An 18,315-nucleotide genomic window follows, 5' to 3' on the forward strand; every position below is an offset into this window, starting at 1 on the left:
CGCCTCTGCCTTCACAACCCACAGCGAGCAGTGTCGGGCAGGGACTGCAGATCCCCATTGGTGGCAGAGAAAAAAGAGCAAGGAATCTTCCATGGGAGAATATAGGCAATAGGATGAAGTGTCACTGTGTCCTGGTTTAAAAAGGAAGTGAGTTTTTGGGAGTTTGGTGGTCAAACCAATAGGTGCTGATATTTGAATATTGGCACCTGGTGTGGCCACTGAGGATTATGGATGCGCCTCTGAGGACACAGGGGGTTGAAAGCAGAGAACTCCCAGGGGGAAGCTCTTTTGGTTCCGGTGGGTGAAAGAGGTGAGATCTCCCCTGCCCAGCTGCGGGGGAAGCCATGCGGCCAGGTGAGGTAGGCTGTGACCTGGACGGAGAAGGGAGATGAAGGCCCCTGCAGGATGGAAGGGTGGAGGAACACTGAGAGCCATCGGGCAGCCCCATCCCCACCCCCCGGGAGAGAGAGTGAGAGAGAGAATCTGTGCTTGTGCCATCTTGAAATTTGATAACTTGTGCTGGCAGCACAGCCCAGCTGAGAAGGAGAAGGGGGGGGGAAGGGGGTGAGAAGGTACCTGTGCCTGGCAGGGCAGTCCTGGGAGTTCTGGGTGGGCAGAGCCCAAGGTTTTAACCCTTTTCTTGGATGATGGAAACCGTACAAATACTGATCCTCCTGGATCTGAATGAGAAGAGAGAGATGGAAGAGCAGGAAATGGGCAAGTGTGATGAAAGTCCGTGCAAGTGACAAATGTCAGAAGACTCGAGAAGAACTCTAGGTGGGAGGAGATGATGGAGTGGCCTTTGGCTGGACTTTTCGTGTATTGCCATGGACAGAACCATTTTTCCTGTGACACAGAGACTGCATTTAGGGGGAGGCAATGGCTTGGAGCCAAGAGAGTGCAGTGATGTGATGTGAGGAGTGCGTGAACAGAGACGGTGGGTGAGGAGGGTGGTGGTGCCCTCGATCTTCAGTGGAGAAGAAGATCTCTGTTCTCGAGACCCCTGGGCCCCAGGGGGTGAATTTAGGGGGGACAGTGTCCAGAAAGTGAGAGACTGTGCTTTTTTTTTTGGAACTGGGCAGAGCATTCTTAAAAGGGGAACCCTAGAATCAGCTGTGGTCCATGTGCAGTGGTGAGAGCACTGTACATGGAAGGAAGATGTCACAATGGCAGATGTTCTCCGGGCAGTGCCACGTGTGACATGGAAACACAAGAGGTTTCCACTGTGTTTCCTGGGGAAGCCTATGGTACAAGAGGGACTCCTCTCTTCTCGATGAACTGAGAATTGATTATCTGAAGGGTGGTGCTGGACTGAGAGTTGGGGATCTGAGGGGTGGTAACTTGATTGAGAATCTGAGGTTTTGTCTCTCTGCTGTGTTGGAAATGTGGTGGGTGGAGGAGGAATGTTTTTGGATGGCTTTCATTCTGAGTTCCATGTGTTTCTTTTATATATTGTAAGTTGATAAAGTTTTTTGTTTTCCCTTTATTTCCAAGCTGGAGCCTGCACTTTGCTCTATTTCTAATCACATCTCACAGTAGACACCAGGGAGAATATATTTTCATGGGGGCACTGGCATTGCGCCAGGTCAAACCATGACACACTGTCAAATGTGTTCAGATGCCCTCAACAAGGATACTAGTGCTCTTGGCTCAACTTGTTCTTAGTGTTTCAGAACATGGAAAAGAAGTGGGAAGACACAAATCAGTGCAGTTGCTGTGGGTTTGATAAATGGAATCTGCTTTTATGCCATGATCCTCCTGAGCGTTTGTATTGTAGGTGGTTTTTTCATGCAGGCATACCTGCAAAATTTGGGGATCTGAGATAAAGCCCTTTTATGAGGGATATGGAAGAGACCAGCCTTGGGGAAGCAATATGGCAGTGAGAGACAGCTAAGCCATTTGCACTGAGAGGAAGAACAGCCCTGCAACACAGGTGTGAGCCCTGGCTGATATTCAGTAGAAGCAGAACTTAGGCAGGATCAGTTAGAAGGTCCTGAAGAGAGAAGGGTCTAATCCTTTGGTGCAGTATTGTATGGACTTTGGGGTCACTACTCCATTCCAAATGGCTTTCCCTTCAGTCACAAGAGGCTTCCATCTCTTCCAAAAACTGCCTACTGAAACTCTTGAGCTCCCTTCCAAATCAGTTCACTACTCCAGCATAACCCTTGAAGCACGGACAGACGACTCTTCAACTAATTCTAGTAGAAAAGAAGGGTATTTATTACAAGGCTGGACACATGTGAACTAGTTTCTAAAGATATGTGCAAGGAGTTGCAGACTCCTGCTCTCTATTTCTACAGAAAAGTTTTTACATAAGGTTTCTAAGGACCCATAACACATAATTATTACCTGCTTGCTTTGTATTTTTATCAGCTGAGTATCGATTACAGCTGTGCAATTGTATTCCCTTAACTGGGTCGGTGGGTTTTTGAAATGAGGGAGTGGTTGTATGGGAGGAAGAAAGCCATCTTCCTCATGGGGAACTCTTCTCCCATGGCCAGGTGGCAGGACCTTTTGACCTGCTGGTCATGGTCCAAGCCTCTCCTATCTGTTTGATTTTTCTTAAGGCAACGTATTTCTGTGGTGTCTGCTCCTTCACAATTGCTTCATCTATCCCCGTCACTCCTAGCTTTACGTTCCTAATATATTTGGTACTCTTTAACTTAGGTACCTGATTTCTGCTAGCTAAATTACTAACTTAGCTTCTAAATTCAATTTAAAATCTCACAAAAATATGCAATCTTCTGCTATCCCAATTATATTCCCAGCTGGCCCCTCGACTCATCTGCACTTTTCAATTATCCTAATTACATTTTCAGCTAACCCCTTGACTCACCTCAGGCACATCCCCAATTCCCTCTCTCCCAGCAGCTCAGAGCTGCGTTGCACAGTGCTTGCTGTGCGCCAGAGAGCACAAAGCAGGCTGGCCTGGTGGGCCTGAATATTTCTGCAAAACACTCCGCATCTCAGCCCTTTGCTCTGGGCTCAGTGCAGAACTGCAGGATTGCAGGCGCTTCCTCCCAGAGCTGCGTGAGGCACTGGCTCCTGCAGATGTGACCTGCCAAGCTGTCACTGCCTCCCGCCGGCCTCGCTTCCCCTGGCAGAAGTGCCGTGCCTGAAGGAGCTGCCCTGTGCTCCAGCCTGCCCAGCAGCCCGGCTCCCTCCCCCGGTGCCCAGAGTGCTGCACACACTGCTGACCTTTCCCAGGAGTTACAGGGCAGCCGGCAGAAGAGGAGGAATGCTCAGCCAGCCCAGTGGCCCTGGGCTGCCCTTCGCCTTGCTCTGCTCCTGGGCACACTCCAGACGGCCAAAGCCTCCAGTCCGGGCTGTGCCCAGCAGGGCTGCGCTTCCCCTCGGGAGCAGCCAGCTGCCAGCCGGGCTCTGAGAGCGGAGCATTCGCTCGCTCCCAGGAAGAGGCACCCAGGGCCCGGCTGCTGCCTCTCGCAGCTACAAGGGCCTCCTTCCAGCCTGCCTCTGCCGAGGCTCAGGCTGCTTCGGCCTCGGCCGGGCTCTGCTGGGGCTCCGCCCCGGGCAAGGCCGGGCCGCTCTCACCTCACAGGCGCTGACAGCTCTGCGCCACAGGAGACCTTCCCGAGCACCCTCTCTGATCTTTCTGCTTTCTCACTTGAGCAAGGCTTTCCTTCTGCCAAAGAGATGGCATTTGGGGATACAAATCCAAGTGGCAGGAGCCCAAATGCTCTCCAGTCACAGCTGCAGGCCTGAATCCACGCTGGATGTCTTGGCTGCCCCACTCCCCATTTAGTTTTTCCTGCAAATGCCATTGCCTTTTCTGCCTCAACCAGAAATACCACAGCTGTGCCAAAACCAGCCAGTGGGCCATATCCTAAAGGCAGTGTGGTCTGGAGAGGATGAATGAAGAAGAACCTTCTCCACTTACAAACACCACCAAAGAAGCCATAAGCGTGTCTTAGAACCAGTTAAAAACAACTGGAAAGTCAGAAGAAAATGCTGGGCTTTCTGAAGGGGTCAGAAGGAGGGGAATCTTCCAAATGAGTTGATGTTTAAGAAACTTTATTTAATACCAATCCTACTCTATAAACCTATACTACAAAAGTATTCAACAATTGCAACTCTACAATCCTATTCTAAGTTACTTAGGGAGATAGCATCTTGATTTTTACATTCTTGTCTCCTTCTTCTTCCTTACTGAGCTGATGAGTGGTCCCAGGATGGACGCTGGCTTGGCTGAAGTTACAAAGGGATGCTGTCCACAGGGGAAAAAAAAAAACCAACAAAGACCAGTGAACCATTACTTTCTGAGCTCAGTGCTTCACAGAGTCAATCAGGATTCCTCTGGGTCCTAGAAAAACCCAAAAAGAGGAGTGATGGGATCATCTGCTACCAAATCATCATGTGCAGGACCTTGCCATCACAAGCAAAAGTGGCCCAGAATCCCACTCATCTGTTTATTGTGATGTCTTCATCTTGCTGGGATTTCTGCCCAGCCAGTGCTCTAGAAATGGTGCTCTCCTTCCCTAGGATTTATATCTTTCAGGAAACTCCAATGACTCACATAGGTCCCTATCCTTGAAGAACAGGCACTGTGCTGATTTCCATCGGGACAGAAAGCAGTATCTACCTTTCCATGTCCTGCCCCTCCTGTGCTGGGGGGCACCTTCCTTGCTAGCAGAGCCAGCCCAGTGGCACTGGGTCCTGCAGTTCCCTCTCTGCCACACAAGCTGGCAGTGACCCTGGGGCACTTCCTATCTGCTTGAGCATGCCAGGCAGCAGATGGGGCTGAGACAAGTCCCTCCCAGCTGTCCCTGTTTGCATGTCAGAAACCCCAGAGGGTTGGTTGGGGGGCACAAACCAGGGCACCTCAGAGGCTCACAGTGAGCCCCCCACAGCCCCTCCTGCCCACAGCCAAATCTCTGACCCCTCAGCTGGGACTGGCTTCCTTGGGTTCCCCCACCATCATTTCATTTCTCTGTACCCTACATTGCTCTACTTCAATTCTTTTGCCATTAGATAAAACTGAGCACCCAACCAAATTACAAAAGTGGACGACAGAAACAGTCAGAAAACAGAGCACCTCTCCTCTCAAGAAATGCAGAGAGAGTTGGAGTTCTTCAGTTTTGTGGAGAACAAGCCTCAGGGAGACTTTATTGCCACTTTCCAAGCCTTCAGAGCGGCTTTGAAGAAAGTGTTGGACACCTTTTATAACAGGGCCAGTTACAATATGATATGGTCAATATTTTTAATCAAAATGGGGATCAAGTCAGTAGGTCAAAGGAAGAACTTTTTTGCCTGGAGCATGGTGCAACCCTGGCACAGGTTGCCCCAAGACCTTGTAGGTGTCCCGTTCCTGGAAGTATTCCAGGTCAGGTGGCAAAGGGCTCTGAGCAACCTGATCTCTGTAAAGCTGTCCCTGCTCATTGCAGGACACTTGGACCAGAAGACCTTTACAGAGCCCTGCCAGCCCAGCCCAGTCTAGGATTCCTCACTGTTTTCATTTGAAGAGCACCAGGAGTGGAGGTGAGGAGGAAGGCGGCTCATCTGATGCCTTGCACTCCAGTGGAACAGGAGCCCATCCCTCAGACCCTGTTCCACCTGCAGGCCCTTCACATTTTACCTGCAGGAGCTGCTTGGCAGACCAGCGCCGCGCCTCATCTCTCTGCAGGCAGCAGCTCAGGAAGTCTCGCAGGCAAAGCGAGAATTGGTTGGGCTGCCGCAGCCGTGGTCTCTCTCCCCTGGCTGTCAGGAGCTTAGCCTGCAGAAAAAAGAAACACCAGGTTCCACCTGCTTCTTTCCTATCTGTAACTGCTCTCCCAGATCCCATTGGTTAAGCTCCACTCTGCAGTGGCAGTTTCTGCCCTGGCAGAGACCCAGAGATGACTTTCATTTACCAACCAAAAACCCAAACGCCGATGCAGCCACAGCTTTTCCAACATTCAGCACATCTTGCCGTGGCAGCTGATTTCACTGTCTGGCCTAGTTAGTGGGAGCTACAGCAGCAGAGCACGTTTCCTTCCCTGATGATTCACACCAGGATAACAGGCTTTTTGGAAGAGGGACTTTACTATACTAACTCTACTATTGCCTAGGATTAGTAATGATTTAGAATTAGACGAAAGGCATCTTTGCGGTTCTTGTTGGTCCCTTAAGCACAGGTGCCATAAAACAAAACTCATTCAGCTTCTTGTCCTCTTCTAGAAAATAGTGGTACTTGGAAGGAAAGGAAGGAAATCCACCAGCTATTCCTCTGGAAAGGAAAGCAAACATTTGGAATCTCATATTCAACACAGAAACTTTAAGATGCAAGCACAAATATTTTGAGATGAAAATGCCTGCCTTGCTGCACAGGAGCCACCTGTAGCTCTGTCTCTCAGCTGCACGTTTCAGCTTCTTTATGGGGCAAAAGGAAACCTTTTCATGGTCAAATCAGGAGTGCCATGCCTATGGTTACCCTCTGCTCATTTGAATACTCAAGTCAATGCGTTAATGGTGTGCCCATTGTGGAGAGTGTTGGGTAAGAAATGTGAGTTTAGCAGGATCTCCATGACCCCAGGCTGCAGCCTGGTCTCCATAAAAATGCCCATCACAATACTAACAGCTCTGTGCGGGTGGCACTGAAATAGAGGGTGACCAAAGAGACTTGGTTATTATCCTCTTCAACCCAGAGGAAAATGCCAAGGTCTAACACAGCAAACACACTCCGCTTGAGTAGAAATAATTTATGTGGCTTTCTTTCCTTTTCCCATTCCACCAGAGGTCACAAAGGGGGTTTTATCCTGTCCCTCTGCAGCTGTGCTCAGCCACTAGACATGGTGGGGAGCTGGAGTCCTCACTGTCATTGGAACTGTGCAGGCCAGAGATGGCCCTACGCTGTGGTAAAGGAACACAGCACCGGTGTCCGCTGCCTATGTTGGATCCCAGCCCAGGCACCTGGCTGCAAGCTCATCATCTTGTTACAGTACCAAGAAACAGCCAAGGGTTTGGTGTACAATTCTAAGTGCAGTCAGAGAAAAACACATCCTGAACTAATCTAGGCCACCCACACACAGGACTAAACAATGTACAGATGACTTGAAAGCCTGAATGTTTCAAAGACCCACAGGATTTGGAAAAGATGCTACAGAATGGAGGAGAAGGGCTGTGTTTAAAAAATGAAAAAGCAAGCAGAACTCCTTGGGCATTGCCTTTGGGTTTTTTCTCTTCTTTATCTTTTTCGTTTGCTTTTGCTTTTTCCTGTTTTCTTACTTTTTCTATGCAATTGAAACTAGGAAGGTCTAACCTCCATTTCAAAGGATATTTATCACATGTCTAACCTCTGCCCTGAAAAATTCCTGTCCTTCAGAAACCGACATCCAACAGCGTTGAAAAAAACAAGTGAGAAATGTCAGGCATTGCTGGTGGCCAAAATGGCAGGTTTCTGAACTGGTTAGGTTTCTGAACTGCCACTTTCCTTTCAGATGCAACCAAAACTAGAGCAGATGCTGAAGTGCTGCAGAGACATTTTTAGAAGGGGACCTTGGTGGAAGAGGTACCAGGTACCAGATGGCAATGGTACCAGATGGCAATGGGATTTTGTCCAGTGGAACCCAGAACATGGGACAGGTGAGAAAGACAGAGGGATCAGGGAGTATTTGCACTTACCAAGACAGGAGTGGCATTCCAGTAAGGAACTTCTCGTTCCACCATTTCGATGCCCACGATTCCAAAAGACCATATGTCCACTTTGGGGCCATATGGTTGACCTGTCAGCACTTCAGGAGCCATCCACCCAGGAATGCTGGCCACGGAGCTCCGCCTGCTCTGCTCAGGGGTGAGCTGAGCAAAGAGGCCAAAGTCAGCTGTGGAGAAAACAACAAACCATGAAAGCCAGCTCCAATTAGGAAACCAAGCAAAAGAATTCCGCCCTCTCAGGCTAAGAATGTACAGTTGAATCTCCTGGAGAACTGTCCACGCTCAGTTTCCTTGGGGTTTAGCCAAGGAAGTATGGAATTGGCCATTTCCAAAAAATCCCAGGTGTTTTAACGCTGCTCACAGCAGTGGACTTTATTCCCCTGAAGTTTAAGATTGTAGCTCCCTCTGCATGGAAGGGACAGAAACGCCACTCTTGACTTCTTGGGGTACCTTATACCTCTGTGCACGTTCCAATTGTGCCTTCAGCTCACAGCAGGGGTCCCTGCACTGCCACCAGCACCATTTTTGGGGAGCTGGCAGTCACTGAAAGCAGCCCCACACCCACATCCCTGGAATGCTGCACCTGGCCAAGGATATACTGACCCAGCTTGACAGAGCCATCGGTTCTGAAAAGGATGTTGCCACTCTTTACATCTTGGTGGATCACATGGTTTGAGTGGAGAAAATCCAGTCCTCGCAGGCACTGAGAGAGAAAACAGAAACAGGAGGGCAAAAATTAGTGATGTCATTTCATCACACAAGAAAGGTAACAAGGATCTAAAAGATCCCTTTTCCTGGGGAATGGAGAGTAATGGCAGAACACAGTGCTACTGAGAGGAAGAGCTTGCTGCTCCAACACTTGCAGAGCTGGACCTTCCTAAGGAAAGGCATGTCAGCTTTTGAAAGAGCAACAGCACCTTAAATTGTAGACTGTCCCCTGCAAACCAGCCAGGATGACTCCTGCTGCAGTGGACGTGCTGTTACCATGCAGAGGACAAAGGAGGCGTTTTGCCAAAGAAGAAGAAGTCCCTCCCTTTGGTGTGAAGCAGATCACTTTTGGGTGGAAGGCTGCATGACAAAGGTTTTATTGCTGGCCTCAGCACAGACTTGGAAGTATCACATCAGTCACCTTCCTGAAGCAAGGAGCATTTTGGCTGCACTGCGATCCTTTTCAGCTGAGGACTATGAGAAATGAGTCTCTCTTTTTTCTTTGCTGCTTGTTTCAAATCCTGCCACTAGCACCTTTTCTTTCACAGGAAAGAAATGCAGTGAAGGCAGGCTCCAGGCAAACATTTATAGAGGCAAGGTGGAGAACAGCAAATACAAATACAAGAGACAGAGCGGGAATACAACTGCAGGAGATAGGAGTACTGGCACTGAGTTCAGGGAGTGCAGGGGCACTGGAAGGCCTTTCATCTGAGATGCTTTTACTTGCCCATAGCATATCAGCAACACAGAAACAAAGCTTGGCACAGGAAATCACTCCCGGTCTGAGCCCCTCTTTCCCAGACAATCCTGCCCAAGCCCTTGGCAGCACAGATGGGATTGCTGACCTCCCGACTGATGGCTCCTGTCTCATCTTCAGACAGGTGGGTCTTGCTGATGATGTCGCTCAGAGTGCCTCCATCCATGTACTCCATAACCAGCCAGAGTTCCTCACCCAGAAGGTAGCTGAAAGAAGGAAACAAGGGCATGGAGATGAACAAGCATGGCTAGGTTGTTTTCTTGACTGATTCTTGTTTCTAGGTCCCTTTGTGAGAAGGCCAGAATAAAAGGAATGGACATTCCCTCTTGGCTGTGCATTGCTTGCAGTCTGTGCAGTCTCAAGGAGAAAGGCACAGCTGTGGAAAAGGAGATGACTTAAATGTCCAGCAAGTAAAAAATGCAGTTTAGTAACAGATAAAAAGCCTATCTCACTGTGTGTTTCTGGAAGTAGGTGCCTAGTCTTCCTGGCATGCAAAGCAATGGAAAAGAGAGGACAGAATCCAAGGGAAATCCATGTTACTTCATCCAGACGTAAAAAGACACTTAAAAACCCTCAAGCTTCAAAACACAGTGGTGGCTGTGAACTTACAGGCTATGGATTTAGTAAGATATGAGTGATCCAAGTTTTTGAATTATTTTCAAACTATGTGTGCCATGGAAGACTCATGCAGACAAGATGCACTCTCTTCCCATTCACTGGAGATGAGCAGAGCATAATAATCAAACAATAATTACAGCTCTATTTTCTGCCACTGACCAAAACTGGCTTTTACCTTGTATGTTTGCAATATGTGAACAAACATGCACAACAACTGACCTCTCTAAATAGTTGACTAGACTCGGATTCCTATTCATTTTCATGACCATGAGTTCATTGACTTTTAGTTCCTTCTTCCTCAGTCCTTGAAGATTTATTTTCTTTATGGCCACCTAAAATGACATGGAAAATCAGTAACTTGAGAAGTCAGTGGCACAAGACCACAACGCACATGGAGCGAGTGATTTTGCAATAACACAGCTGAGCTGTGCCAAACTGCCTTGTGATTAGGCACTGCAATAATTAGGGACTGACATTCCAACAGCCCATTTCTCTGCTCCCTTGGGGCCAGTTCCAGGACACATGGGGCCACTGACGTTTTGCCTTGTCCACTTGGAAACAGTGGTGTCTCAAGTATCACCCACAAACCTCTGACCACACTCTCAGCTGCTCTTTCTACAATTCAGAAGATGTAATCCATGCCTTAATACTCTATGGATACATCTTGGGCTATGGGCAGGGCTTAAGGCTTTTAGGGACACCCTGCAGATCTCCCTATGTGCAGTTCCCAAGTGCACACTGCAGGTGGCTAGGGAGCTACCAGTAACTTTCAGAGGTATTTGCTGGCAGCCAGAAATGAGATTCAGGACTCTGAAGCTGTAGCCCCAAAGAGCAGTGAGGTGCCCTAAGGCACCACTTTTGTTTCAGCAATGGAGAGCCAGTGAGCGCCTCCTTCTCTGAAAGGAACCGCTGCCCTCCGTGCCTTCCTTCCAGCAGCTGAGGAGGACAAAGTCCCAAATGTATTTCATGGGCTGGCCCCAGTCTGTGCTTCTTGTGCTTTTTCAGCACAGCTCTACCCAAAGCTCCAGCCACAGCTCCCACCCAGCAGAGTGGAAAGCCTCTCAAGAGCAGCAGAGTCTGCAGGGGCTGATGACATTTACCTCTCCTCCTGTGGCATTGATAAGTGCTCTACAAACATCTCCAAAAGTCCTAGAAATAAAACAGAAGCAGCGAAGGAGAGGCCATTTAAATCTTGCACTGAAAGCCAGCCCACACAGGAGATCTCTGCTGTAAATGCCTAAAATCTGCAGGATGCAGGAGGCTCTGCCAGAAGAAGGCAGATGATGCATTTTCCTCTCAAGGCCATGTGCACTGGGCCTGTCCCTGAGGTACTGGGGTTTACTGTCTCATCTCCGCTCTTAAAGACAGCTTTTTCTTTAATCTTGGGTTTCAGTTTCTAAACTGTGCAGTTTCTATTCTGACCATGGATTATTTCCTTCAGCAAACTCTTGGAACTGAGGACTTCATCGGACACTTATCAGGGAGTAGGTTGCTCTTTCAGGCAAGCAAGTTTCTTCCCCTTTTATCAGTGTGCCTGTATGATTTAGAGACATCCAAAAATGCTAAGGAAATCAACACAGAACTTTTCCACCCTTGAGTGACAAGGAGATCTTCCAGGTCCTGTTCCATGATGCAGGCAAGACCTCAGCAGCATGGAGATGTCTCTGACAATGCCTTTGGAACCCACTCACAAATTCTGAGCAGCACTGAGAGATGGGACAATCTATCCCTAGTGTCTCAACATGTTTGCAGCTGGCCTGACTTCACGCTGGATAGACATTCCACCAGAAAAACACCTGGCCCATGGTTGTGTAGAAGTGCCTGCAGTTGGACTCACCCGCTGCCAATATATTCCAGCTCAGTGTATTTCATAGTGGGATTTTCCATGGGGTTCCCCAATCTCCCTGAGGGAAGCAAAATGCAAGATGCTGACTTAAAAGCAGAGATCCCAGCTTCCAGGAGATACAAAAGGCAGCCCCAGTGCCTGGAGCTCTGAGCCCTTTTTGATCACCTGGGTAACAACAACAACAACAACAACCAGGCAGACAGCTTTGAGCACAGATGGCCAGCACAGAGACTGATTTTCTACTGCAGTTCCTCTGGGGAGTCCGAAATGTCCCCGTGATACCAAACTCAGCAGAAACATTTGGTACGGCTGTGCTGACACGTGCACACACTGCACTGTCCCTCAGACAAGAAATACAGCAGACGTACTCAGCAGCTCCAGGGAGTCACCCTCGGTCTCCTGTTGCTGAGCAGCAGCTGGGTCAGCGTGGGAGGTGAACAAACTGCCCTGGCTCCACTTCTCAGGTCGGGGAGCAAAGGCTCCTTTAGACAATGCTGCTGCTGCTGCAGGTTTGGTGACAAAGCCCATAGAGATCTGGGACAAGAGATGAGTTAATGTAAGAAAGGTGGCTGGCAGAGATTATCCTGAGATCCCTTTTTGAAATGCAAGCCCACAGAAAGGTGCTGTCAGCCACATTCAGGACTCTTAAAATGGATTACTTTATGTCCACATCTCAAACTGGATCAAAACCAAAGGCTAGTTCTACTCGGGTTTGTGGCCAGATTCATGTTTGGTTTTCATGGATTTTCAGACAGATGACTGCCACAGTCACCATTCCACTTCCTCTCAAGGATTCCTTTCCCCCTTCAAGGCCTGCAGACACACTTGTAGCTCCTTGTTTAAGTGTTCTGCCTCTTCCCACTGTGCCTTCTTTTCCTGCGCCATCTTCAGATCCTGCTCAATCTGTAGCACTTCTGGTGGGGATGGTACCTGTGCCTCACGCCAAACTTGGGGCGGCTCATTGCCAGACATTTGCTGGAAGACTTCACAGGCTGCCCGGTGAGATGTCAACACTTTCACCTCAAATCAAACAGAACAAAGCACTCAGAGACTACAGCTTGTCCCTGTCAGCCAGGAGTCACTGACTGTGAGGAAAGGGAAAGAACAGATTGACAAGGGATACAGACAGTTTATTTCAATCTGCCATCTGGGTCATCATGTTCCTCTGTAAAAACACCTCAAGAAACAAGGAGAGCAGGAACAGGCCAGCAGGGATTAATTTGGATGAATGCTGGCCAGAAGGCCAAAGGAAGGTCCCACTACCCAGGGCAGCAGTGGACATTCAGCACACCAGGAAATGTCCTTCAGAGTGACTGTGATACACACTACAGCAGGATGGCACGGAGAGGCATCACCCCACTCCCTGCTGCTCTGCACTGGAAAGGCAAGAAGGGCAGAAACCACCAGTTTGCTGACTGCAGTGATGGCATCCCTCTTTCACTCACTTGCTTTTCTAGAACCTGAGGGAGGCGATTAATTTTCTCTCTGATGATTTTCATTTCTTCCTCCAGCCTCTTCTCCAATGCATCGATCCTAGTGTGAGCTTTCTGGACCTCTGTGTCCAGCTGTTGCTTCATGTTCTCTAAAAAACAAGTGAGAGGATGTTTCATAAGTGGAGTGGCTGCCACTCTTTCACTTACCTGCTTTTGTTGATCGCCCCTCTGCTGATGGAGATTCAACACCTCTTGAATTTTTCTCATGTCATCGTTGTTCCTCCTCTTCACTACCATGATCGTACTCTGAGCTTCGGGCAGCTCTGCTTGTGGATCTGCCTTGATGTTCTGTACACACAAGTGCAGAGCAAGTGACTGGGAGCTGCCATCAGGCTCAGCTTTTCTCCTCCTGCAGCCTCCAAATCACATTTATTCAGCCACTTCTTTCTGCTTCCCTATCCACATCTGCTTCCAATGTAACCCTCCTGTCCTAGTGCTGTTCTCTGCAGATTCCAGGGCTCTGTGCTTCCAGTGCCTGTGGGACTCCTGGCCTCCTCAGAGCTCGGGTTTATGTCCCAAGAGCTCTGGTTTATGCCTGTCTTCCTGTCCTTCCCTCTGTCCCCTGGCCACTCAGGATTACCTGGCCATTCTGCTCTGGCTCTTCCACCTGCTGCCTGAGCTGCTCTTCCTGCTCTCGGGCTGGGAACAGCTCTGCCTGAGTCTGGCATGGCATCTCTGGTGAAGCAGTCTGCTCCTGCTCTTTCTCTAGAAGGAGCTGCACAGAGAGCAAGAGATGATGGGTTTCAGCTTCCCATATGACTTTTGTGGGCCAAGACACAAGGACTGATGGGCTCATACGTTCCCAAAGCACTGTGCTGCTGCTCTTCTGGGTCATTCTCTGCCTGTGCCAGGGAGGCACAGATTCCAAAGTGACCCTGGCCCTACGATCAGGGGCCATCTGGGACTGAAGCTCCAACAGCCTCTCAGGCAGCTGACAGGGAAGGTGTGGCATATCTCAAAGGTCTGGTGAGGGCCTCCCTCTGCTTCTGCCACGTCCTGTTTGTCTTTCAGTAGCGACTAACACCCCGCCCTGTCACAATGCTCCGTCCTGGCTCTGCAGGTGATTTTTTGGGTGAGCTCACTCCTTGTGAGAGACCCTTCTAGTTTTCTCTTCAGCACCTAAAACATGGACTATTTCCACCTCACTACGAAAGGCAAAAAACTAAAGAATTAACTAGGGGCTTCTGGGAAGAAGAGGCTGGAGGAGGAAAACAGTTCTGAGGAGAAAAAGCAACCATATCAGGAGGAGGAACCATCTCTGCCAGCTCAGAATTGGTCAATGGAAGATGTCCCTAAGCCTTTCTTGAAAGGGATGCTTTAACACCTAGAACTTTGCACCTCCAACTGCTTTGGACCAGAGCCAGGAAGACACAATTATGTAAATGTTGCATAGCATAGCACAGATAGAAAAATAGATAGATGCATAGATAGATAGATAGAGAGATAGATAGATGAATCTCACTCTAATAAGTTCTCTTTAATATCATTTCAGTAGCTGCATACATCAACAATTGGTAGCCATTGCCCTGATTAGCAGCAAACCTGAGATTGCTCTCCTGTTGCTTCAATAAACCACACTCTGCGGGAATCTGGAGCCTGTAGGTCCTTATGGAATGCCATTGTACTCAGAGCATTGCACTGGGAACTGAACACTGTGCGTCTGTGCTGGGGCACATTCTCCTCTTGGACTCGACCACACTGATGGTGCTGAAGTGGCTGTAATCAGAAATACAGCCCAGCCCCTCCCAGGTCTTCTGAGAGCTGAGGACCAGCTGAAATGCAAGGGCATTGATTTCCTGTTCAATTCCCAAACACAATACACACTGCTTTGGTGGGCTACAAGCAGGCAGTGGCACTGTTACCCTGGTCAAGAAATACAAGGCCCTACTGGCTACCCTGGAAAGAGAATAGTACAATCTGCAATAAGGTCCTGCCCCAAAATATGTGTTCTGCAGCAAAACAAATTCACATTCCAGAATGAACATAATAGAAAAAATATTTCCAGCAGAACTTCGAAAACTCCTGGAAAAAGGCAGGAAAGATAGAAGAAAACCGAGACTGCTGAAACAAAAGAAAAAAACCAGGATGACTCCTACCAGCAAATCAACAAACAAATGACCCAACAAACCACAAGACAGAAGTGTCACCCACTCCAGTGTCTACAGCACTTGCAGGCAGTGATGGGATGTTTGGGGTTGAAACAGCCCTTGTGCTGAGCACTGTCCTGCAGGGATTGATGGAAATCTGCCTGAAGGTCCCTCAAGAGCTTCCCATTGTCCAGGCGGAAAAACCCCCAGCACCTCCTCACTGGCCTTGTGCTCCACCCCCTTGCCCAGCTCCCGTGGCATTCTCTGCACACGCTCCAGCCGCTCCATCACTTTCTGCTTCCCAGGGTCTCACCGCTGCACACAGCACTCCAGCTCTGGCCGCAGCGCTGCCCAGCACAGGGCGGGGCTCACTGCCCTGCTCCTGCTGCCCCACTGCTGCTGACACAGGCCACGATGCCCTTGGCCTTCTTGGCCACCTGGCCGCACGCTGCCTCGTCTTCAGCTGCTCAGGATCGCCAGCCCTGCGTCCTTTTGGCCCACGCAGCTCCCCAGCCACAAAGGTGCCCATTTGACTCAGCTACAGCATGGACCACTTCAAGATGGCCTTCCTCTTCTGAGCAGCACCAGACAGCAGTCAAGGACTTGCAGCTTTACCCCCACTCCAAGCTCCAAAGCTGCAGACTACACCAAAATATGCATCAACAGAAACTGGCTGCTTCTGCTTTTCGCCTCACGAGAAGGCTTCGCAGCTCCGCTCTTGGTTTCTTTGGCTGCACGGGACAAGAATGGTGCACCACAGCTGCAGGGACAACACAGTCCTCACCTGGCCGCTCATCAAAAGCCAAAAGACAGCTGGCCCAAAAGAGACTGTACAAGCAAGGAAACTGCAGACGGGTTTCACACGCCAAGCACACCTTTCCAAAAAGGGCAAACAAAGCAAGCCCTGGCACCTCCAGCACTACCTTCTTTTGTTCTTGGCCACAGCACTGCAGAAGCCCAGAGACAGAGCTTTCCCAAGCCAAGCAGCCAGATGCTCTCCCAGAGGCACCAGCCCTTTGCTGCCCACCCATGACAGGTCAAAGGGCAAGTTCTGCTGGCGCGGCCCAGAGAAATCACGAGGTCCAGGCAGGACTCCAGCACTCAGCATCCTCAGCCAGCAACAGCAACATGCTGGCCGCTCCGAAACTTGCACCTCTGCCTCGCTCTAACGACAGCGTCACACACAACTGGCACTTACAGGTCCAGAGAGTCCTGGTGGGAGCACGGATGGAGGCTGGCAGTCGTCCGCCTCAGTTTGATCCTCTTTGGCATCTTTGCCAGGAGCAGCGGGAGCCGGGGGAGAGACGGCAGATGGTTCTGACATCTGTGGCAAGAGAGAAGCATGAGGGACACACTGTTACCTGTCATTTAGAACCTCATTTCTTTTCAGATCTACCACCACATCTTCTAAGGAGAAATCATTACATTTCCTAGCGACATGGGGATTCCGAGTCACAGCCACCAAATGAAATGGGGCCAATTCAACAGAACTCGAGATGGATATGAAGTTGATTTTCCTCCCTGGCTGCTATCAGCAAGCAAGGTTGTCTCGGCAAAACGGAGCTTTTGGTCCTTCAGAGCTCTCAAATGGAAAACTAGGAAAGAGACAGCAACGCCTTTGCTACTGCTGCTGCAGACGTGGAAAAGTCAAACTGGGTCAGAATGCCATTCCAAGGCCAGAAAAGAGCAGGAAACGTTGTGCAGAAGCATCTTTGCTTGCTGGAAGAAGAGGAAACTGAACAGGCCTTCTCCTCTTAGCAAACCGACAAACCAACGTGCCGACAAGCCACAAGACGGAAGTGTCACCCACTCCAGTGTCTACAGCACTTGCAGGCAGTGATGGGATGTTTGGGGCTGAAACAGCTCTTGTGCTGAGCACTGTCCTGCAGGGATTGATGGAAATCTGCCTGAAGGTCCCTCAAGAGCTTCCCTATGTCCAGGCTGAAAAACCCCCAGCACCTCCTCACTGGCCTTGTGCTCCACCCCCTTGCCCAGCTCCCGTGGCCTTCTCTGCACACGCTCCAGCCGCTCCATCACTTTCTGCTTCCCAGGGTCTCATCGCTGCACACAGCACTCCAGCTGTGGCCGCAGCGCTGCCCAGCACAGGGCGAGGCTCACTGCCCTGCTCCTGCTGCCCCACAGCTGCTGACACAGGCCACGATGCCCTTGGCCTTCTTGGCCACCTGGCCTCACGCTGCCTCGTCTTCAGCGGCTCAGGATCGCCAGCCCTGCGTCCTTTTGGCCCACGCAGCTCCCCAGCCACAAAGGTGCCCATTTGACTCAGCTACAGCATGGACCACTTCAAGATGGCCTTCCTCTTCTGAGCAGCACCAGACAGCAGTCAAGGACTTGCAGCTTTACCCCCACTCCAAGCTCCAAAGCTGCAGACTACACCAAAATATGCATCAACAGAAACTGGCTGCTTCTGCTTTTCGCCTCACGAGGCGGCTTCGCAGCTCCGCTCTTGGTTTCTTTGGCTGCACGGGACAAGAATGGTCCTCCACAGCTGCAGGGACAACACAGTCCTCACCTGGCCGCTCATCAAAAGCCAAAAGACAGCTGGCCCAAAAGAGACTGTACAAGCAAGGAAACTGCAGACGGGTTTCACACGCCAAGCACACCTTTCCAAAAAGGGCAAACAAAGCAAGCCCTGGCACCTCCAGCACTACCTTCTTTTGTTCTTGGCCACAGCACTGCAGAAGCCCAGAGACAGAGCTTTCCCAAGCCAAGCAGCCAGATGCTCTCCCAGAGGCACCAGCCCTTTGCTGCCCCAACATGACAGGTCAAAGGGCAAGTTCTGCTGGCGCGGCCCAGAGAAATCACGAGGTCCAGGCAGGACTCCAGCACTCAGCATCCTCAGCCAGCAACAGCAACATGCTGGCCGCTCCGAAACTTGCACCTCTGCCTCGCTCTAACGACAGCGTCACACACAACTGGCACTTACAGGTCCAGAGAGTCCTGGTGGGAGCACGGATGGAGGCTGGCAGTCATCCGCCTCAGTTTGATCCTCTTTGGCATCTTTGCCAGGAGCAGCGGGAGCCGGGGGAGAGACGGCAGATGGTTCTGACATCTGTGGCAAGAGAGAAGCATGAGGGACACACTGTTACCTGTCATTTAGAACCTCATTTCTTTTCAGATCTACCACCACATCTTCTAAGG

At 50.1% G+C, this 18,315-nt stretch overlaps 1 protein-coding gene across 1 annotated transcript in view; it reads right to left on the minus strand.

The window, feature by feature from the left end:
• Positions 1-4,303: 4,303 nt before the first annotated feature.
• The window catches only part of LOC132322470 (basic proline-rich protein-like), a 42,729-nt gene continuing 28,717 nt past the window's right edge, over positions 4,304-18,315 (minus strand). The window contains exons 17-25 of the mRNA XM_059836956.1: positions 18,101-18,226; positions 16,355-16,480; positions 13,217-13,357; positions 9,950-10,062; positions 9,201-9,318; positions 8,266-8,350; positions 7,618-7,814; positions 5,594-5,731; positions 4,304-4,321 (exon numbers count right to left, since the gene is read on the minus strand). Of these exons, the coding sequence (XP_059692939.1) occupies positions 4,304-4,321; positions 5,594-5,731; positions 7,618-7,814; positions 8,266-8,350; positions 9,201-9,318; positions 9,950-10,062; positions 13,217-13,357; positions 16,355-16,480; positions 18,101-18,226 (1,062 nt within the window). The remainder of the gene's footprint in view (positions 4,322-5,593; positions 5,732-7,617; positions 7,815-8,265; positions 8,351-9,200; positions 9,319-9,949; positions 10,063-13,216; positions 13,358-16,354; positions 16,481-18,100; positions 18,227-18,315) is intronic.

This window comes from Haemorhous mexicanus, chromosome Z (genome assembly GCF_027477595.1).
Source record: "Haemorhous mexicanus isolate bHaeMex1 chromosome Z, bHaeMex1.pri, whole genome shotgun sequence".
In the NCBI taxonomy this organism is placed as follows: domain Eukaryota; kingdom Metazoa; phylum Chordata; class Aves; order Passeriformes; family Fringillidae; genus Haemorhous; species Haemorhous mexicanus.